This window comes from Cavia porcellus, unplaced genomic scaffold, assembly GCF_034190915.1.
Source record: "Cavia porcellus strain 051 isolate PalLab524CR breed Dunkin Hartley unplaced genomic scaffold, mCavPor4.1 scaffold_7, whole genome shotgun sequence".
In the NCBI taxonomy this organism is placed as follows: Eukaryota; Metazoa; Chordata; class Mammalia; order Rodentia; family Caviidae; genus Cavia; species Cavia porcellus.
In genome coordinates, this window is record NW_026947490.1 from 59,989,331 (window position 1) to 60,009,383 (window position 20,053).

Sequence of the window (20,053 nt, forward strand, 5' to 3'; positions counted from 1 at the left end):
CTCATAGTAAGTCTGTTATTGGTGTACAGGAGCACTATTGATTTTTGAATGTTGTGTTTGTATCCTGCTACGTTGCCAGATTTGGATATTACTTCTAGGTGTCTTTTGGCAAAGTTTCTGGGGTCTTCTATATAGAAGACCATGTCATTAGCAGATAAACATAATTTAATGTTTTCTTCCCTTCCTATATCACTTTTCTCTTACTGTGCTAGCTAATGTTTCAACTATATTAATTGCTTAGCAATTTACCCTGAGCGTCACTTGGGCAACCCATTCGTGTACATACTGGCCATCCCAAGCATTCTTGGGCAGGTGTTATTTCAACCAGTTAATTCTTGTATCGAATAAACTTTATAAAATTTTTGTTTTTATGTTTCTTGTTGTATTATCTTAAAATATTAACAAAAAACATGCAATTTTTGGTCACTCTGTATTTAAACTATTTGACTGCTAAGTGCTTAAACAGAAGTAGGGGTAGAAAATGTCCTTGTCTTGTTTCTAATGTTAGAGGAAAATCTTTCAGTTTCTCTCCATTTCTTATGAACACACACACACACACACACACACACACACACACACCAATTTTTTAAAAACCAAATGAACAAACAAAAATAAGAGAAAACAAAAAGAAATGAAAAAAAAAGTTTTCAGTTATGTCCAATGTGTGGTTTTCTCCTGGGCTCTACAGGTTTGTGTCAGTGTCTACTTCAGGTCATGACTCTCCGTTCACTGATAGACAGGAGGCAGTAGTAGCCCAGATCCATGCTGGACAGTTGCTAGCAAGCTGGTAGTAAGATGAGGACAGGATGCAGCTTCTGGGTACTTCAAACCCATGAAAATTTAGATTGACCCTGGTCTCATCGTGGAGAGGAGCCAGAGTCATTTAGGCTCTAATATACTCTTGCTCCCTGACCATGGCTCTCTGACCGTGGATGTCTCCTGTGGGTGTCCATCACCCTGTCACTGCGGCAGTTTAATACTGGGAGTTCTGAGTATCAGGGTCACTTGGCCCCTTACTAGGATATGGATATGGCAGATGCTTGGACTGGAGTCACTCACCAGCTGCACACTACACACAACATTTTTGCTCCATTCCCCTGGTGAGTTTCTCCCTGAAGGTCTCTGGAGATGCACACTTCACTTGGTCTCTGTAGATTCAGTCTTCCTTTCTCACAAACCATGATACAGAAGAAAGCACAGGAAAGAAAGTACAGATTGCCCCTTTCATGTTTCTGTTTTTGCATTGAGGTCTATCTCTTCAATTTTCTCTCTGGGTTCCAATTCTCTCTTCAGATCTTTCCTGCGTCTTGGGGACCCACCTCCCTCCTTTTCTCCACCAAGTTACTATTTTCCAGATTCTAGATCTTTTTAAGAGGTTGATTTGTTGCTCTAATTAAGTTGTTATAAAGTTATTTTCAACCTAATTCAGGAGAATTTTGTTTCATAATTTATGCATGTGGCTACAATTGTCTTTCACATTTCTTTTGTAATTATCTTGTTCATATACTTCTAAATCTTTATTGAAGATTGATATATGTACTCTATAATTACTAAATTAAATGGGTTAAGTTTTCTACTGTAATTGTAAATTTCTGTTCTTATAGCTGTACCATTTCGCTTTATATCTTGGAATGTTTTATTATTAACATCTATTATATTTACCTATTTTTATTTTCTTTTTCTTTGTTTAAACTTTATGTTAAAGAGAATAAAACCAAACAAAATAAAACAAAATAAATCCAATCAAAACAATTCAGTATAAGGGACACAGGATTTCAAGACAAAATAATAGGAAATCAAGAATGGTTACCACAATGTGTCTTTTTGTCTTCAGAATAGCTGTCCATACCTTCATACATAATAAAATCAAACAAAATGAACAGAATAGAACCAATAAAAACAGAACAATGAATGCAATACAGGATTTCAAAACAAGATATTAGTAAATCCAAAATGGCCTCTGTAATATATCTTGTTGTCTTTGAAACAGCTGCCCATGCCATCAAATATAATAAAATTAAACAAGCTAAAGTAGAATAAAACCCAACCAAACAGCCGGTCATGATGGCTAATGCCTGTAATCCCGTACACGAGAGGCTAAGGCAGGAGGATCGTTGTGAGTTCGAGACCAGCCTGGGCTACAAAGTGGGCTCAAGGTCAGCCTGAACTGCATAGCGAGACCCCGTCTCAAAAAGAAAAGAGAAAAAAAACCAATGAGAATAATCCAGGATTTTGAAATAAGATAATGGGGAATAATGGCTACCGTCTTCAGGAGATGCCCCCATGTATGCTATACGATGTATTGTTATCCTCTAAGTAGATGATCAGACTCCCAGCTTCAGACCCACAACGTCAGTGGAACACTAAACACCACAAGCATTAAGTTGTATTTTACCTCACTGGCTACCACAACCTGTGTAGACTGGCCTCTGGCTCTCCCTCAGTCAGCCAGTGCATCACACCAACTCACAGGAGGTCTTAGCTTCTTGTTGACTTCTTGCTCTCCTCCCCCACACTGCAAGTAGAGACCTCAGTCTTTTAAGGCCTTGAGTAGTTTAAATGAGGCATTCTCACATTATTGAAAGCAATCTAGTTTATCCAAAACCTACTGGTTGAAATACTAGTCACATAAAAAAAAAAAAAATACTTTCAGAGCAATACCTAGACTAATTTGACTTAGGAACCACAGCCTCACCTAAGGCAACACATAAAAGGAGCCATCACAGTCCACTGTGTGCCAACTTGGCACCAATATGCATTAGGATAAGATGCAAATTATAGTAGTTTTTGTACCTACTAGTTTTCCGCTAGTCTCAGGATCTGTTTTTGCATTCTTTTTATCTCCAATCATTTTAAATATCCTTAGTTTTACTAATTCTTTTGTTTTAAAATATGCTTTTGATTCCCTATTTTTATTTAAGTTACTAGACTTTTTAACTCCAGGAATGTTACTTGGTTGTTCAAAAACTTTATTGCTATTGGTAATTCTCTGGTGGTAAAATATTATAATTTTTTAAAATTCTTTAGACATGTTTTTCTTTAGTTAATGGAACATATTTTAATTAACTGACTTTAAATCATTGTCTACTAAATCCACCATATGGGGTTCCTCGGGGAAAGTTTTAATTGCCCTTTTTCTTCTGTGTATTGGCTGCTTTCATGTTTCAGTGCATGTCTTATGATTATTTTTTGTTGGCTATGAACTTTAAAATAATACAATGTGAAACTCTAAACTGAGATAATTCTCTTTGATTTTGTCTTTGTTGTTGTTATTGTTGTTTTGTTTGTTTCCTGAGTTTCTTGACCTAGTTCTCTAAAGATTAAGCTTATTGGTCAGCCAATAATTATACAAACATTTCTTTAAATATATTAAAATTGAATGGAGTTCTGAAGATGGTAGATAGATAATAGCAAGCAACAGAGAGAGGCTCTCTGAGATAGTCAACTTAGATTCCAAAAATAATGCAGTGTGGGGAGCCTCGAACAGAGAGAGATAGACCCTCCCAATCCAGGAACAAATTAAGCTGAGAAAAGCCAATTAAAAATACAGTCCTGGTGATACGATTGGAACAGCTTACAGTCTCAGCGCTGCCGCTTGAACTCCCTGCTTGGACTCACTGCAACTGCTGTGCTTGAACTGGCACAGCCACGATAGCCCGCCAACTTCAACTCACTGGAGAGCCATTTGCACCGAGGGCAGGAGTTGGCGAACTGAATTGAGAATAGAGATGGCGGGGAACCCACATCCACCTGTGGTGAGTGAGAGGAATAAAAACTCTTCCATAGAGAAGGGAGAGCTTCAACAGACGACATTCTGGGACCGGGCAGATAGGCTAGAACAAGGAGCAGCAGTGACTTCAGCCGATTACTCCCTTCTCAAGAGGGATTGGTGGGTGCACTGGACATGGGTAACACTGTGGACTAAGACCCAATAGGCTAGCCCAAATCAAGTCCCTACGCCTGGCAGTGCACCCTAACACAGTGAAGCCTTCAGCAGGTTGACTGACCTGGAGGGCCAGGGCCATCATAGGCTGCCCCGGTGTGTGTGTGTCCCTAGTACACTACAGTGGGTGGGAACACCTAGCCAACACTATTCAAACAAATTGTAACCAACAAAGAAAGAAAGTGGGCCTCCTATATATGCTTGTATGGAAGGAGCAAAAAGTATGGGAAGAGGGAACAACAAAAAAGGGTCCTCAGTCCCTAATCCTGAGAACATTGATCCAGGAATGGTAAATGCAAAGGAGAATGAGGACAGAAAATATGCAATATCCGACAAGGCATGAATAGAAATAAAACAATATCTTCGGGACCTCATAGATGAGTGCAAAAGTGAAGTATTTAACCAAGTAAAGCACGATATAAGTAGAATAGTTAAAGAACTGATAAGTACCTCCCAAGAAAAAAACAGATGGAAGAATGGAAGAACAAAAAAAAAAGTGGGGGGGGGGGAATTGTTTGATGGAGAAAATAGAGAAAACATAGAATACATGAAGCAGGTTCAAAGAGATTACCAGTAAAACTCCTTTGAAAGCAGGCAAAACTGCTTGAAAGAAACTAAGGATAGACTATCCGAACTGGAGGACAGGTTTGCAATGTGGGAACATGAAAAGAAAAATTTCTTAAAAAACAAAGAAACAAGCAGTAACAATACAAAGGCTACAAGATGACAAGAGGATCTATAACTTAAGAATAAAGAATGTGAATGATGAAGCAGGGGTACAAACAAAGCAACTGCAAAGGATACTTGCAGAAATAATTAAGGAAAACTTCCCAAACATAGGAAAAGCAAAAGATACTCAGATGTATGAGGCATATAGAACTCCAGCCACTTAAAATCAAAACAGAACTACACCCAGGCATATAATAATAGAAATCCAATATAAGAACAAAATATTAAAAGGTATCAGAGACAAGAAATAGATCACTTACAAGGGAACACCCATCAGAATTACGTCAGACTTCTCAGCACAAACCATCAAATCGAGAAGAGCATGCGGGGGGGGGGGTGGATAATCTAAACCTTGAAAGCAAATAACCTCCAGCCAAGGTTGACTTATCCTACACAACTGTCCCTAGAAATTAATGGAGACAAGATGCTTCCAAGAGAAAGGAGGAACTGGAGGAATTCGCAACCACCAATCCAATTCTACAGAGAATACTACAGGACATTCTAAAGAGAGAGAAAAGCACCAAGATTTCAGGAACAGTGGCAGAGATGCCGCAATGAATGGAACAAAAAGTGAAATGAAGAAGACAAACAGACTAATGATGGCAAAAGAGCACAACAGAAATGAGGCACAGGAGATTGGATATAATTTCTAATATAGATGGCCTAGATACACTAACTTAAGGGAAAAAAGAATCACAGGCAGAGTGGATCAAGAGATAGGGTCCACCAAGATGCTCTTTATAGGGAATATAATTAACCTGAAGAAGGGTATATGGACTAAAATCAAATATGAGAAAACAGAACTCAATGTGATAGGGAACCAGAGAGTAATAGGGGCAAATAGACCAGTACTTATGTATAGGTTGAAAAGACAGGCTTTAATAAGTGAAGAAATACAACTAGAGATCAAGTCCAGGAGTGAGAAATTTCAGAAACACTTAGGTAAATAGCAGGTTGCCCCCCTAATATAAAACCAAGAGTGTTGGGGAGACACAAAAATACAAGTACATCCTGGAGGAGTGAAAGGGGAGGAATAGTCTTTAAAAAAGACAGCAGAAAATATTGCTAATAGTGTATCAGGAATTAAAACCCATATTACTTGCTCTACTCTGCTTGGATGGAACTTATTCCATCCCAGTTTGTATATAATCACTGGATCTGAGGGCACAGACAGCTGTCTCGAAGATATCAGGATATAGCACAGTGGTCATCTTTAATTTCCTATTAACATAATCCGGATCCCTGTATGATTTATACTATTGTATCTTGACTGATCTTAGTTAAATCTGGTTTGTTTGATTGCTGCTTTTTATTGACAGATTTTACTCAAAACTGATTGGTTGATGGCATCAAGTCGAAGAGTATAGACAACTATACTGAAAATGACAATAATTCACTATGATACCCATTCTGATTTGACTACTACCTCTTTTTCTAGCGCTACACTATCTACAAAGTTTTATTTCTATTAATTCTGTAATGAACTGATATATTCAATTATACTTTATCTGATAATATAGCCAGTTCTGTTGATGATAACAAGAGATAGCACAGTAACCGTAATAGAACTCGTTATACAGCAGTTTTACATGTCTTTTTAGTTTTATGTGTCTATAGGAATATGTTTTGTTCTGTCCTATTCTGTTCTGTTCTGTTTCTCCCTCTAATATAGAAAGGATAGAAATACATGTTAAGACTCATGCTTGCGTAAAACCTATAAACACTTTATGAGAACTGACCTTACAACCCATGATGAAATGAACAAATGCTTTGAAGGAAAAAAAGGGGCACTGCAGTACCCAGTGCTGATTCTGCAGTGTCATGATGTGAAATCCAGCAATACTATTAAGCTTTGTTCATAATGATTTTAATCTCCTATGTTTTGTTTGGTCTCAACATAAATGAAGGTATGGATAAATCTGTATATGTCTAAGTGTATAGGATTGATAGCCATATTACTTATTTTTTGTTGGATAGTTGAACAGAACTATTTGCAGTCTCCCTGGTTGAATTCCCATTTCTATGCTCCACTTTTGTATCTTGAACGATTATTTGTAGGGGGATAATATGTAAACATTAACTAGTGATTTATTACTGTTTATTATTTTCTTTGAAAGTATGTACTATTTCTGCCCATTTTCTGTTTTGTTTTGTCTTTCTTTAAATAAAAAAGTATTAAAATTAGTAAGTTTCTCACCTTTGCAGAAAGGCTTTCCTTAAAAACTGGGGCATAATTTGAAGACTCAGGAAATAGAGAAATAACTCCGTGATAGCCATTACTTCCTCCTTGATCACAGATCAACCAGAGATGAAAAATTTGGGATTACGTATGTATTTCCTGGACACGTACACAGCCTTATGCTTTGCCTTTTACATTATTAGGAAAATTCCAGTTTTATTAGGCTACCCTTCAAAAAATCTCATTTCTCATTATTTCCAAGCTTTTAAAGATTTTTTGTTAGACTTTTGTTACCCCAGATGCTACCATGTAAATAATTTCCTCTGATTGTTTTTGATAAATGTCCTGGGGATACAAAGTATGTATACCAGGGGAGCTCTAGTCAGGTCAAACAAATACAGACCTCAACAAAGTAGCTTTTTTAGAGAAGCATCTAGACACACCAAAAAAATGGCCTTTTTCTGGAAATGGTGCCTTCAAACATATTTTTGGCCTCTTTGGTGGCTGTTAGCTCTGGGTTTCACATCCACTGTTGTGTGGGACTGTTGATTGACAAGGCTACCAGGGGAACTAGAGAGAGGAAAATCGAGTTAGGGCACATAATATCCTAGAAAATTTACTGTTATTATGAAGATAAGTTAGTTTTTTAAAATATTTTTTCTATGATTGCTATATGCACTGTATTCATACCAAAAGTACACAAGAATTTCATTTCCTCCGCATTTTTCCACCACTTCTCTTTTGTTCTTGATAAGTCATTCTAACAGATATGAAATGATACTTTATTGTGGTTTTAATCTACACTTTCCTCACAATTACTGATATAGAACATTTTTTGATATACCCAATGAGTTTACCTTTTGAGGAACGTATATTAAAATGTTTTCACATTTTAAAGTCAAATTGTTTATTTCTTATTAGTCCTTATATATGGTATTAACAGCTTATCAGATATATGATTTATAAAGGTTTTTTTTCCCATCGTATAGGCTATCTCTTTAATTTGTTGATCAAATCCTTTTTTTTTTGTATACTATGTATAAGCTTTTCAGTCTGATACAGTCATATTGGTTTATTTTTTAGTTTTATTGCATGTACCTTTGGGATTATACTCAAAAAGATCATTGCTTTGTCCAATCTCAGTATGTTTTTTTCTATAAATCTTAAAATTTTACATCTTTATATGAGTATCCCTCAAAATACAAGGTACAGAAATACTATCAGATTTCTTAATCAGATTTCTAGCTATATATTCAAAAGAAATGAAATCAGTACATTAGATATACTTGCACTTTCATATTTATTTCATTACTCTTAATAACCAAGAGGTAGAATAGCCTAATAAAAAAATGAAGTTTATATGCATACTGGGATGTTATTTGGCCTTTATAAACATAAGAAAATCCTATCCTTGGTAACTATTATGCTGGAGGACAGTGTGCTAAATGAACTAAAGCAGGTTCAGAAAGTCAAATACTACCATCTTAAGGGATTTTGTGTTTCTTGGAGTTTACCCATTTTAGGTTATTCAATTTGTTGATGCTAAATTATTCATTATTCAATTATTCTCTTATGGTCCTTTGTATTTCTCAAGTTTTAATGTTTTCCCTCTCATTTATTTGCAATTTATGTTCTTAATCTAGCTAAAGTTTATCATTTCAAGTGTAACTTGATTTTATTTTTCTAGTCTGTATTTCATTTCTTTTCTAATCTTTTATTTCCTTTCTTCTGCCAACTTTGAGCTTATTTTATCATCTTTTCTAATTCTATAAGTTGAAACATTAGGTTTGCTATTAGGAATCATTCCTTTTCTTTTATGAAGGTACTGTTAAAAGCTGAGAACTGATTTTGTTGCATTCTGTTTGATGTGCTGTTATGATTTTAGTTTATTTCTAGATACTTATTTTCTCTTTTAATTTCTTTCTTGATCCATGAATTGTTTTGAAACATGTCATTTAATTTCTACATATTTGTAAATTTTCCAGGGTTCTTCCTATGATTCATTCCTAATTTCATACCCCAATGATCATGCAATATAATTGATGCAATTGCATTTATTTTACTGTCATTTTGTTGAGGTTGTTTGCATCCATGTTTATCAAAGAAGTTGGTCTGTAATTTTCTTATAGCATGTTTCTATGCCTTTGGTATCAGTAGTTTTTGGTCTCCTAAATGAACTTAGAATTTTCCATTTTCATCTTTCTTTCTTTTATATATTGAAGGAGTTTGAGAAAGATTAAAATGTTTGGTATAATTTAGCATTCCTGGTTGTATATCCAAACAAAACGGAATCAGTACATCAAAAAGACATCTGCACTCCTATGTTCACATTAACTCTATATATAGTAGTTGAGAAGTGTCAACCTAAGTGTCCCTCAGTTGATAAATGATAAAGAAAATGTGACACATATACATAAGTGAAATACTATTCAGCTATTAAAAAGTTATTTTCAACAACATAGATAGAACTAGAGATCATTATGTTTAATGAAGTAAGTTAGATGCAAAAATAAAAGTATGGCAGAATATAGAGAGAGTGTGAAAAAGGTCAACCTCAGAGAAGAATGATGGAAGAGTGGAGCCTGGGGGAGCACATGGGGAAAAGTTCAACTGTTACTGAAATGTATAATGATACCTCCGTTTCTTAAAGTAGTGTTGCTATTTGAGCTTCATGGCTCCTTCCTGTCTATGAGTACTTTTGTGAAGAGCTCATCAGGGTCCTTCTTTGAGATTACATCTTGGGTAACTAGACCCAGAGATTTCAAGAAAGCCTTGCTCAGATTTTCCAGGAATTAGTCTTTTAAAGTTTTTTCATGGCTCCATCTGCTAGTAATTATTGCTCCCTTGGATGTGGCTGCTGTCATTATCCTATGCCTAGTAATTTGTCAGTTAACATTTCAAAGTCTATGGTAGACCAGTTGCCTGAACCTGAGGAGATTTAATGGAGCATGCTATCCCTTAATTGTGACATAAATCTAAAAATATTAGTCTAGTTAAAAATCTCATGTTCTGTCCTCGTTCCATCAGTTATGAGTTTCAGGATCACCAAAGTGGTTTGGAGGTTGCTATATTATCTGTAAAATTGATTTAAAATATTTTTCAGTAGAGAAAACTCATGAATGGCTATAGCGCCTTTAGGACCTCATCTAGTACCCCTCTAAGGAAAGATAGAGGCTATTTTTGTTTTCTTCTTCCCCTTGTTTTCTTGGGCCACATATGTCAAGATTTTCCAAAGAAAGAGTTCAACACATTTTGAAAAGTCACATAAGCCCTAGTTTATTTATTTTTTTATTTGGGGTATTTGTTTATTGGCTTGTTTTCTTGTTTTAGGGACAGGATATCATTCTGTAGCCCATGCTGGCCTCATATTATTTATGTAACCCAAACTGGCCTGAATTAGCAGTCTTCCTACATCAGCTTCCTCAGTGCTAAGGTTATGAGTTTGTGCCATACACCTGGCTCCTACATTGATTTAAAAATCTTTTATCATGGAGGCCAGCTACCCAAGTCTTTTAGGTCTCTTTGGAGACCAATTACCCAAGTCTGTTAGATCTCTTTGGATCACTAAGCGAAATGATCCTGATTCTACATTCTTTTTCATTACATCAACAGTATCAATAAATTACTGTCATAAATTGACCATAAATAAAAAGGAGATGCTTAACCTAGGAGTAATCACTAGGTGCATCTCACCAAGCAGTGTACTCAAATGGAACCAGTGAAATTAGTTCCCTTTGCTGGAGGACCATAAGCAAGCAGCTAAGGTATTGTTTTTCTCAGTTTCTGAGAACTGATCTTCTGAATATCTAACTTCATCACTTACTAGGTGTCTTGACCAGTGAATGGGAAACTAAATAAAAGAACATTTATTTACACTCCGAGCTAAAGATAGATATAGTAGCAATCTCCTAAAGAGTCTCATAGTACACAGTAGCAATTCTCAAGATAAAATCCTTACATCTGAATATTCTCTGTGGGAGCCTCTGACTTACACAAATTATCTAAAGGTAGCTCTCAAAAGAGCCTTTGGACTTAAGAGCTCTTCTCAAGTGCTTCTTTCAGAAAGCAATTTTACCTTAATTAATTGTTCACTGTGCCAATTTGTCAGAAAGAAAGCTACCAAGTTTTTACTTGGTCAATTATAAAAACAAGCTGAATGGAAATTAACAAGACTTTATTCATTTAAGATAATGTATGCAGGAATATAAACAGAAAGTGCTCCAGCTGTACCAGTGTCTGTTTTCTCTGTGGGACGGCACTAGGCAGTAGTCAGATGCATCAGTGCAGATTGGAGCAGGGTTGTTTCACACCTGGAGAGCCAGTCAGAAGCTCCTGCACATTTGTATGATCCTAGGGACCTTACATAACTTGATGGTGATGGATAAGACTGTGGAAGTCCTAAATACTGAATGGAATTTGAGAAATACATCTTTAAGTTTCCCAGAAATTTAGCACAAGGTCAGAATATTAATAGCTGTTAGACAAAAGAGACAGACCACCTATAAAGTAAAACTAATCAGAATCACAGCAGACTTGTCAACACAAACCATTAAGTCAAGTAGAGTTTGGAGTGAAGTGTTTCAAAACAACTTCTAACCCAGATTGATCTACTCAGCAAAACCATGTAGTATATACATAAGTTTATTCAAGCAGTCTCTGGGGCTCAAATATTTACACAGTCCTATTTTACAGTTACAAACAATGCCATAATGACTAAACCAGAATGAGGTCCAGCTGCTGACCCTACAACCAGTCAGTTAAGTTTGAGAGATGAGGTTTTGAGGCTAGGAATGTGACTTATTCAAAAGCCTAGTCCTACAAATAAAAAGGGGAGTTTCCAGTGTCCTTATTGGGAAGCTGATCTAGGTGTCTTAGATAGGTGGTAGATGGACATTCCCAGTCTGGAGGACATTCTTGAGCCAAAAGGGCTGAATGTTGTACCTGCTGATTGCTTAGCCATGAGGAGCTTTTCAGTTTCTACAAGTATCAACAACACAGAGCATTATTTCTTTGAGCAACTCCTATGAGTGGTTAGCTGTATAGAATATCATGGCCAGGCAGTGGTGGAAGGGGATAGCTAACGAGAGTCCTTTACCTGTTGATGGGCACCTCTTGGTAATGGGCAAGAGCATCCTTCCCTAGTTACATACTACAGCAATGAAGTAAAATCTTGTACCTCCGTTACACAGTTTGGCAGTGGAACAAAATGTTCCCAGGGCTCAGTTTCTCTCTTTTCTTTCTTTTTTCCCCCTTCTTTGACTCTTGGAGTAATGAGATTTGAACACGGGGCCTTACAGTGAGGTACATCCCCAGTCCTTGTTTTGCTTTGTTTTGAAACAATGTCTGGCTAAGTAGCTAAGTGGCTCAGACTGGGCTTAAAATTGTGACCTTTCTGTCAAAGTTTTCCAGAACTCTGGAATTATAAGCAAGTGCTAGCTTGGTTTTAAATATATATTTTTTTTCATTGTTTAGCCTATGAAATCCATCTGGTTTATAATATGTTAATAACAAAATAGTTACTAATACTAGACTATATGATATGTGTTATGGTTGATACACTGTGACTGTGTCAACTTATATGTAAATATATGAGTATTTCTGTCACTTTTGTAAAGTTATAATTGAGTTACCATAATTCTAAATCTGACTAGAAAATGGTGAAAGTAGTTTTAATGAATTTATTTGAAACATTCTCATTTCACAAACATGTTAGGTATTATTGTCTTGGTTGCTTTTCTCTCATTTCTGGGACAAAACACCTGACACCCAAAATTAGGGAAGGAAAGGTTTATTTAGCCCACAGTTTTTGGATATGTCCATCCATAATCAGTGTCAAGACAGGGTTGCATGGCACTTGGGCAATATTTCAGGTCAGAAGCAAAAGCCAGAGCAAAAGAGGTGGGGGCACTTCTTCTCCTTTATATTGTACACCGGCCACTCGCTACTCTCTGTGCCTGCCTCTTGCACAGGCTGAGGACATTTACAAAGCACGGATCCTGGCTCCCTGCTGAGTTTCTCAGTAAAACTTTATAACTTCAGTTCATTTGTGTTGACCCCTGCTTGTTCACTGACACCGATCCCTCTTAAGTTATTCGCATCATCTTGCAGCCATTATTTCCTGATTCCGTGTTATTTTTCTGGGATCATTCCTTTCATGAACACGTACTGCAATCCTATCTTTAAAGTTTGAAAGTTTATCTTTGGTTTCCTTTAGGCATTTTTGCCAGCTTTCAATTGAATTTTTAATTTCCTGCATATCTCTTTGAATCTGTTTCATTCATTGTCATTCCTTTCTACATTCATTCAAGGTTTCTGTCATTTTCCTATGCTTCTCTTTTATGTCTATGTCTTCTTTCGACCTGCTAAACAATTTTTTCAGTATGTGTGTGATTTCTTCTTTTACCTGAGACATCATTTCTGATTTGACTGCTTTTACAGTCTCATGAAGTTGTTTCCTTACTTCAGTTCCTATCGTCAACGATATCACGTGTGTGACTTCTGTTTTCTTCTATGATTGTATCTCCCAGACATATTCTATGTGGACTAGAGTTCTCCCTTTGCCTTTTGCTCCTTGTTCTTGACATTCTCTTGGGTTCCTCCCAACAAACTGGTTTTGGGGCTACAAGCACTTCCCACGTTTGGTACTCCTAGGCAGTGTAAGGGAATAAGACAGGCATCCAGTTTCCTCTAATTCCAGATTTAGAGGAAGGTAGAAGGCATGGAGCAGGCTTCTCTAGATCTATGCAGCTGCACTGGGGCTTTGCTGATGATCAGGGGTACCTGTAGTTGGGGCAGCTTGTCTCAGTCTGTGTGTCTACACTGGTACTCCTATGATGCTGGCAGACACATAAGGGTGTGTTTGTCTGATTCTACTGGTGGGTGAGGCTACCTGAGGAAACCGAGGCCTCCAATTGTGGCCTACAGATGCACAGAGCTTTCCTGGCTGTGTCTCTGCTCCATGTGGCTGCCTGCAGGAAGAAGCCTTCTAGTGGCAGCTAACTGAGGGTGAAGGTGGTTTTGCTGGTTCTGTCTGTCCACACTGGCCTCCTGGGGATGTGGCCTTTTGGTGACAGAACCCAGCAAGCAGAGATGGATTTGTCTGTCTCCCTTTACGCACACTGGCATGCAGAGAAGAGGGGCTTCTGGTGAAGGCATCCAGCAGGCAGAGTCAGATCTTCTGGTTTTCTATCCCCACGCTGGCACACTGAGGAAAAGGCCTTCCCAGCAGGCAGTTCTCAGCAGGCAGAGGCAGATCTTCTGGTTTTCTTGGCCTGCACTGATCTCTCAGAGGAAAATGCTTTCCAGTGACAGTGCTCGGCATTCAGACACACATCTGTTTCTCTTTGCCCTTGCTGAGCACACAAAGCCTGAGAAGAATTTTTTCATAAATTGTTTCATGATAAAAGTCATTTTTTCTTTATGTAGTTCTAGGTGAAGAAGCAAACAAAACTCTGCTTGAACATCAAGATGCTATGTCAAAAAATGGAATGCAAGTAAGGAAACAAAAAACCTCCAAAGAAGGAATACATAGTAGTAAGTATAATAATTGTTACGTAACTTCAGTATTTTCAAATTAGATCTTTTTGGTTCAGAAATATATGTGATTTACAGAAATGTACACTTTAACCCTAAAATGTGAATACCTTGGGGAAACTTTAGACCACAAACACAGGTAACTCTGTGTTTTGGTTATAATTTTATCATAAGATTATTTCACAATCTAGATCATGTTTTCTTTTATAGCTCAAGATGCAGAACCAGACACATCTCATATGCTTGAACATCAAGAGGCAGCATCAAAACTTGAAATGAAAGTAAAGAAACAAAGTATTTCTAAAGAAGAAAGACATAGTAGTAAGTACAATAATTACACATAACTTTAAATTTTTAAAAACTCAGGTCTTTTTCTTTGGTTCATAAATGCATATAAGTTATAGGAATTTTATACTGTGACACTAAAATATGAATGCCCTAAAGTAACTGCAGACAAAGTCAAAGGTCGTCATATATTTTGGATAGAATTTTGCCATGAAACTATTTTATGATTGAGATCATTCACTTTTTTTACAGCTGAGGATGAAGAACCAGACAGAAGTCCTGTCCTTGAACAACAAGATGCAGCATCAAAACATGGAATACAAGTACAGAAACAAGAAGATTCCAGAGAAAAAAGTCATAGCAGTAAGTATAATAATTATAACTTTAACTTTTTAAATACTTCTTTTTCCTCCATTCAGAATGCATAGCATTTGTAGAAATTTAAAGTTTGACATTAAAGTATGATTACGCTAAAGTAACTGAAGACAAAATCAAAGGTAGTCATATGTTTTGAGTAGAATTTTTTCATTAGGTTGCTTCATGATCAAACTCATTTTCTCTTTATGTAGTTCTAGATGAAGAGGCCAACAAAACTCTCCTTGAACATCAAGAGGCAGTGTCAAAAAATGGAATGCAAGTAAGGAAACAAAAAACCTCCGAAGAAGAAATACATAGTAGTAAGTACAATAATTGTAAGTAATTTCAGTACTTTTAAATTGGGTCTTTTTTTGGTTCAGGAATACATGTAATTACAGAAATGTAGACTTTGATCCTAAAATGTGAATACCCCAGAGAAACTCAAGACCAAAAACAAAGGTAACTGTGTATTTTGGTTATAATTTTATCATAAGATTTCTCTGCAATCCAGGTTATGCTTTCTTTATATAGCTCAGGATGAAGAACCAGACACATCTCCTATGCTTGAACATCAAGATGCAGCATCAAAACTTGAAATGAAAGTAAAGAAACAAAGTATTTCTAAAGAGGAAAGACATAGTAGTAAGTACAATAATTACATGTAACTTTAAAATTTTAAAAACTTAGGTCCTTTTCTTTTTGGTTTATAAATCTCTATAAATTATGAGAATTTTATACTTTGACACTAAAATATGAATACCCTAAAGTAACTGATGATAAGTCAAAGGTAGTCAGATATTTTGGTTAGAATTTTGTCATAAATCTATTTTATGATTGAGATCATTTGCTGTTTTTACAGCTGAGGATGAAGAACCAGACAGAAGTCCTGTCCATGAACAACAAGATGCAGCATCAAAACATGGAATACAAGTACAGAAACAAGAAGATTCCAAAGAAAAAAGTCATAGCAGTAAGTATAATAATTATAGGTAACTTTACATTTTTATGTAGTTTTTTTTCTTTGATTCATAACACATGTAATTTGTAGAAATTTACAATTTGACCCTAAAATGTGAATACTAAAGACAAATAACCGATGACAGAAATCAAAGGTAGCCATGTGTTTTGGTTAGAATTTTGTCATAAGAGTATTTTATGACTGGAATCATTTACTGTTGTCATAGCTGAGGATGAAAAACCTGACACAACTCCTATGCTTGAACAGCAAGATTTGGTGTCACAGCATGGAACACAAGTAAAGAAACAAAAAAGTTCCAAAGAAAAGCTCCATAGTAGTAAGTATAATAATTATAGATAACTTTAAACTTTTTAAGTAGTTCCCTATTCTTTGGTTCATAATGCATGGAAAATGTAGAAATTTACATTTTGATCCTAACATGTAAATACCCTTAAGTTAACTGAAGTGAAAATCAAAAATGTAGGAGTTCTAGAAGATGGTGGATCAGTAAGCAGCAAAATAGGGAGCCTCTCTGAGAGAAATAGCTCAAGTCCGGAATAAAACATCCTGGAGAAGACCAGAGAGAAGCACATCTCTCTTTCCTCTCGACCCAGGAAAAACTAAAGGGAAATAAAAAAAGAAAGAAAAGAAAATCGTGAACAGAAGGCTGTAGCCAGACTCACTCTCACCAGAGCTGGTCCCATTGTGTAAGAAAAGCCACTGGAATTGGAGACACACAGTTCCGGTGAAGTTGGGGGTTGGCGAGCCTGAGGGCCTTGGCAGGAGGAAGAGGTCATGGAGGGGAGCTGCAGACCACAGAGCAGCACTCGACTCAGAGATCTGGCTTGGAGATCTGTACCACCTTTCAGTGAGTGCATGGAAATCAGTCCTCCCATGGAAGTGGGTGAGAGAGCTGGGCAGCATTTTGGAATTGGGCAAGATAAACCAGGAATCAGAACTGCAGCAGCTTCAGTCAGCCACTCCTAGCACCGAGCAGATTGGTAAGAATTGCTTGGACTGAGTCCCACCTCTGTGCGTGATCCAATAGCAAAGGACAAGGTCTCCCTGAAACTATACCTAACCAGCCCATCTGTGTAGCACACATTAATGTGGTGAAGACTCTCAGAGCTTGACCAGATCAGAAGGGAGGGGCCAGCCTGCCCCACCCCTCCTTGTACTTCAGTGGTCATCAGCAGACTGGGGAGGGCAGCAATCCCTATCCAGCATGCTTCAGAGTAATCGTGGCTAATATAGGAATTGCCAGGGGCCCCCACTGTCCACTCATCTGGAGGAAACCAGAAACATGACAAGAGGAAGAAACAAAAGGAAATCTCTTTCCAAATTAATGGAGAAACAAGATGCTTCCATGACAAAGAAGAACTGGAGGAATTCATGACCACCAGTCCAACCCTACAAAAAATACTGAAGGGCATTCTAGAGAGAGAGAGAGAAAGACCATGGTTTCAAGAACAGCAATAGAGAGGGCTCACTGAACAGGGCAGACAGTGGAATGAAGGGGAAAAGTAGACAACCAATGGCAGAAAAATAGCATAGCAGAGATGAGACAGAGATCAGCCATAATCACTAATATGGATGGCCTTGATACACTTATAAAAAGAAACACAGACAGAGAAGATCAGGAGATAGGGTCTTTCAAGATGCTCTATATAAGAAATACAACTAACCTGAAAGAGGGTTTATGGACTGAAAATCAAAGATGAGAAAATAATGCTCTATGTGTCAGGGAACCAGAAAAAAAGTGGGGGTAGCTCGCCCATCAGCTACAGATTGGATGGAAAGACATGACACTTTAATGCCAAGGAGAACTACTCAGCTATAAGGAAGGAAAACCTTGAGGCTTTTGTAGGTATATGGATACTACTTGAGACCAAGCTCAGGGGTAAAAAGGTTCAGAACCACTTAGGCGAATAGAGGGTTGCCTCCCTAATTAAAAAACTAAAGGATTTAGTGGGATACAAAATGTACAATGTACCCTGGGAAAGTGAAAGGGGAGGAATTGTCTACATAGGGAAGGCAGAGGACATTGGTAATCTTGTATCATGATTTGAAGCCATGTTGCTTTCATCTCTCTCTTTACTTTGGTTATATTCTGGTCCAGTTTGTCTACTTGTACTAGATTTAAGGGCATAGACAGCTATTCCAAAGATAGCAGAATATGCTACAGTAACCATTTTTAATTTCCTATTAACTTACTCTGAAGCCCTGTATTTCTTTCACTACCTTGTTTTGACTGATTTTATTTGACTCTTTCTTGTTTGATTGCCGTCTTGGCTCAATTTATTCAACTCTGTTATGTTGGATAGTATCAAATCTGAGAGTATAGGCAACTACTCAGAAGATAGTAAGATTCACTATGAAAAAAAAGAAAGAAAATCAAAAATAGTGAAGTGTTTTGGTTAGAATTTTGTCATATGGCTGTTTCATGACCAAGGTTAGGCTTTCTTTATGTAGGTCCAGATGAAGAACCAGACAAAACTGCTATGCTTGAACATCAAGATGAAGCATCCATACTTAGAATGCAAGTAAAGAAACAAAAAACTTCCAAAGAAGAGAGACATAGTAGTTAGTGTAATTATTATAAGATAAATTTATGCTTAAAATTATGCGATTAGTTTCTCTTAGTTTATTGAAAAGAAAGTTTTGTGCTAATATTATTTGGACAGTTTGTCATGCCTGTATCTTGTACTCTAAATAGCTACTTTGAAGTTAACAATACACAGTATATTAACCATTATTACTCTCATGGTTTGTTTTGAAATTTTGTTTTATTTTTCTCTTTAAAATAAAATTAACAAAGATTAGTGGTATACTTATCTATCTTGTATAGATATACACACATACATTTATATATGTATACCTACATACATACAATATTTTCCTTTCTTTTTTTTTTTCTCCTTTACCCTATCTCGGTTGTTCGTTCTATTTGAGCACTTTCTTTCCCTTTCATCAAAAAGAACAGTTTGGGAGCTTCCGGGAAGGTGGTGGAACAGTAATCAACAGAGTAAACAGCCTCTCTGAGAGAAACAGTCCTGATCTGGAATATAACATTATGCAACAACAGGAAGAAAGGCAGTTAGTCCCCTGGACCCAGGAAGAGTCTAAAATAGGAATTGAAGCCCACAGAGAGTAAAAAAGAAACACTTAAAGAAGAAGGTGGTAGCTGGCAGTGCCTTCACCTGGAGTCAGACCCATTGTGCAAGAGAACTGTTAGAACCTGGGGACACATGGTGATGATGGTGGCAGGTGACCCTAGAGGCCTCTGCAAACTGACACAGTGTTGGAGGGGAGCAGTGGGCACAAAGTACTGCACTGGCTGTTGGTGAATGGAGAGAACTCAGTCCTGCTGCAGGAGAAAGTGATTGCCTGGGAGCCATTTTGGAGTTGGGCCAGATAAGCCTGGCTCCAGAACTGCAGCCAGATCACTCCAGTAGCTTCCAGGTGGGAGCAGACTGAGCCCCACCCCCATGCACATTCTAGCAACCATCACTCAGTTTCCCTTCTGGTAGTCAGCTCTGCCTGGCAGCCAGCCTAACTCCCACAGGCACTCCACCAGACATTGGTGAGCCAACACAAGCTGGGAAAAGCAGCAGCCAGCCCTGCAGTTCACCCAGTGGCCACCATCAGATACCTGTAGCCAGCACTGACAGGGGAACCAAACAGTCTCACTTCAGTGTGACCCCACTCGGACCCCACTACCTACTTGTCTGGAAGAAACCTGAAATGTATCAATATGATGATGTAAAAAGCAGTCTCTGGCCTCTAACCCAAGCAGAGCAAGTCCAGGAGGTGTAAACATGGAAGAGAGAGGGAGTATCACACCTCAAATTTCTGAAGTGATGGCAATTGTAGTAAAGAAACAACTTCATGAGGCCATAAAAGAAATTAGAACAGAAATACTATCTTAGATAAAAGAAGAAATGAAAAACATAATAAAAGAACTGCTAAGCACCTCTAAAGAAGACATAGATTAAAAAACAGAGGAGCATAGGAAAGTGAAGAAAACCTTGGATCAACAATATAAAAAAGATATAGAATACCTGAAACA

General features: G+C 37.3%; 1 protein-coding gene across 1 annotated transcript in view; it reads left to right on the plus strand.

The window, feature by feature from the left end:
- The window catches only part of Ccdc7 (coiled-coil domain containing 7), a 262,433-nt gene that overhangs the window by 119,733 nt on the left and 122,647 nt on the right, over positions 1-20,053 (plus strand). Inside the window, exons 19-25 of the mRNA XM_063254066.1 lie at positions 14,277-14,384; positions 14,595-14,705; positions 14,922-15,032; positions 15,239-15,346; positions 15,558-15,668; positions 15,886-15,996; positions 16,211-16,321. Of these exons, the coding sequence (XP_063110136.1) occupies positions 14,277-14,384; positions 14,595-14,705; positions 14,922-15,032; positions 15,239-15,346; positions 15,558-15,668; positions 15,886-15,996; positions 16,211-16,321 (771 nt within the window). The remainder of the gene's footprint in view (positions 1-14,276; positions 14,385-14,594; positions 14,706-14,921; positions 15,033-15,238; positions 15,347-15,557; positions 15,669-15,885; positions 15,997-16,210; positions 16,322-20,053) is intronic.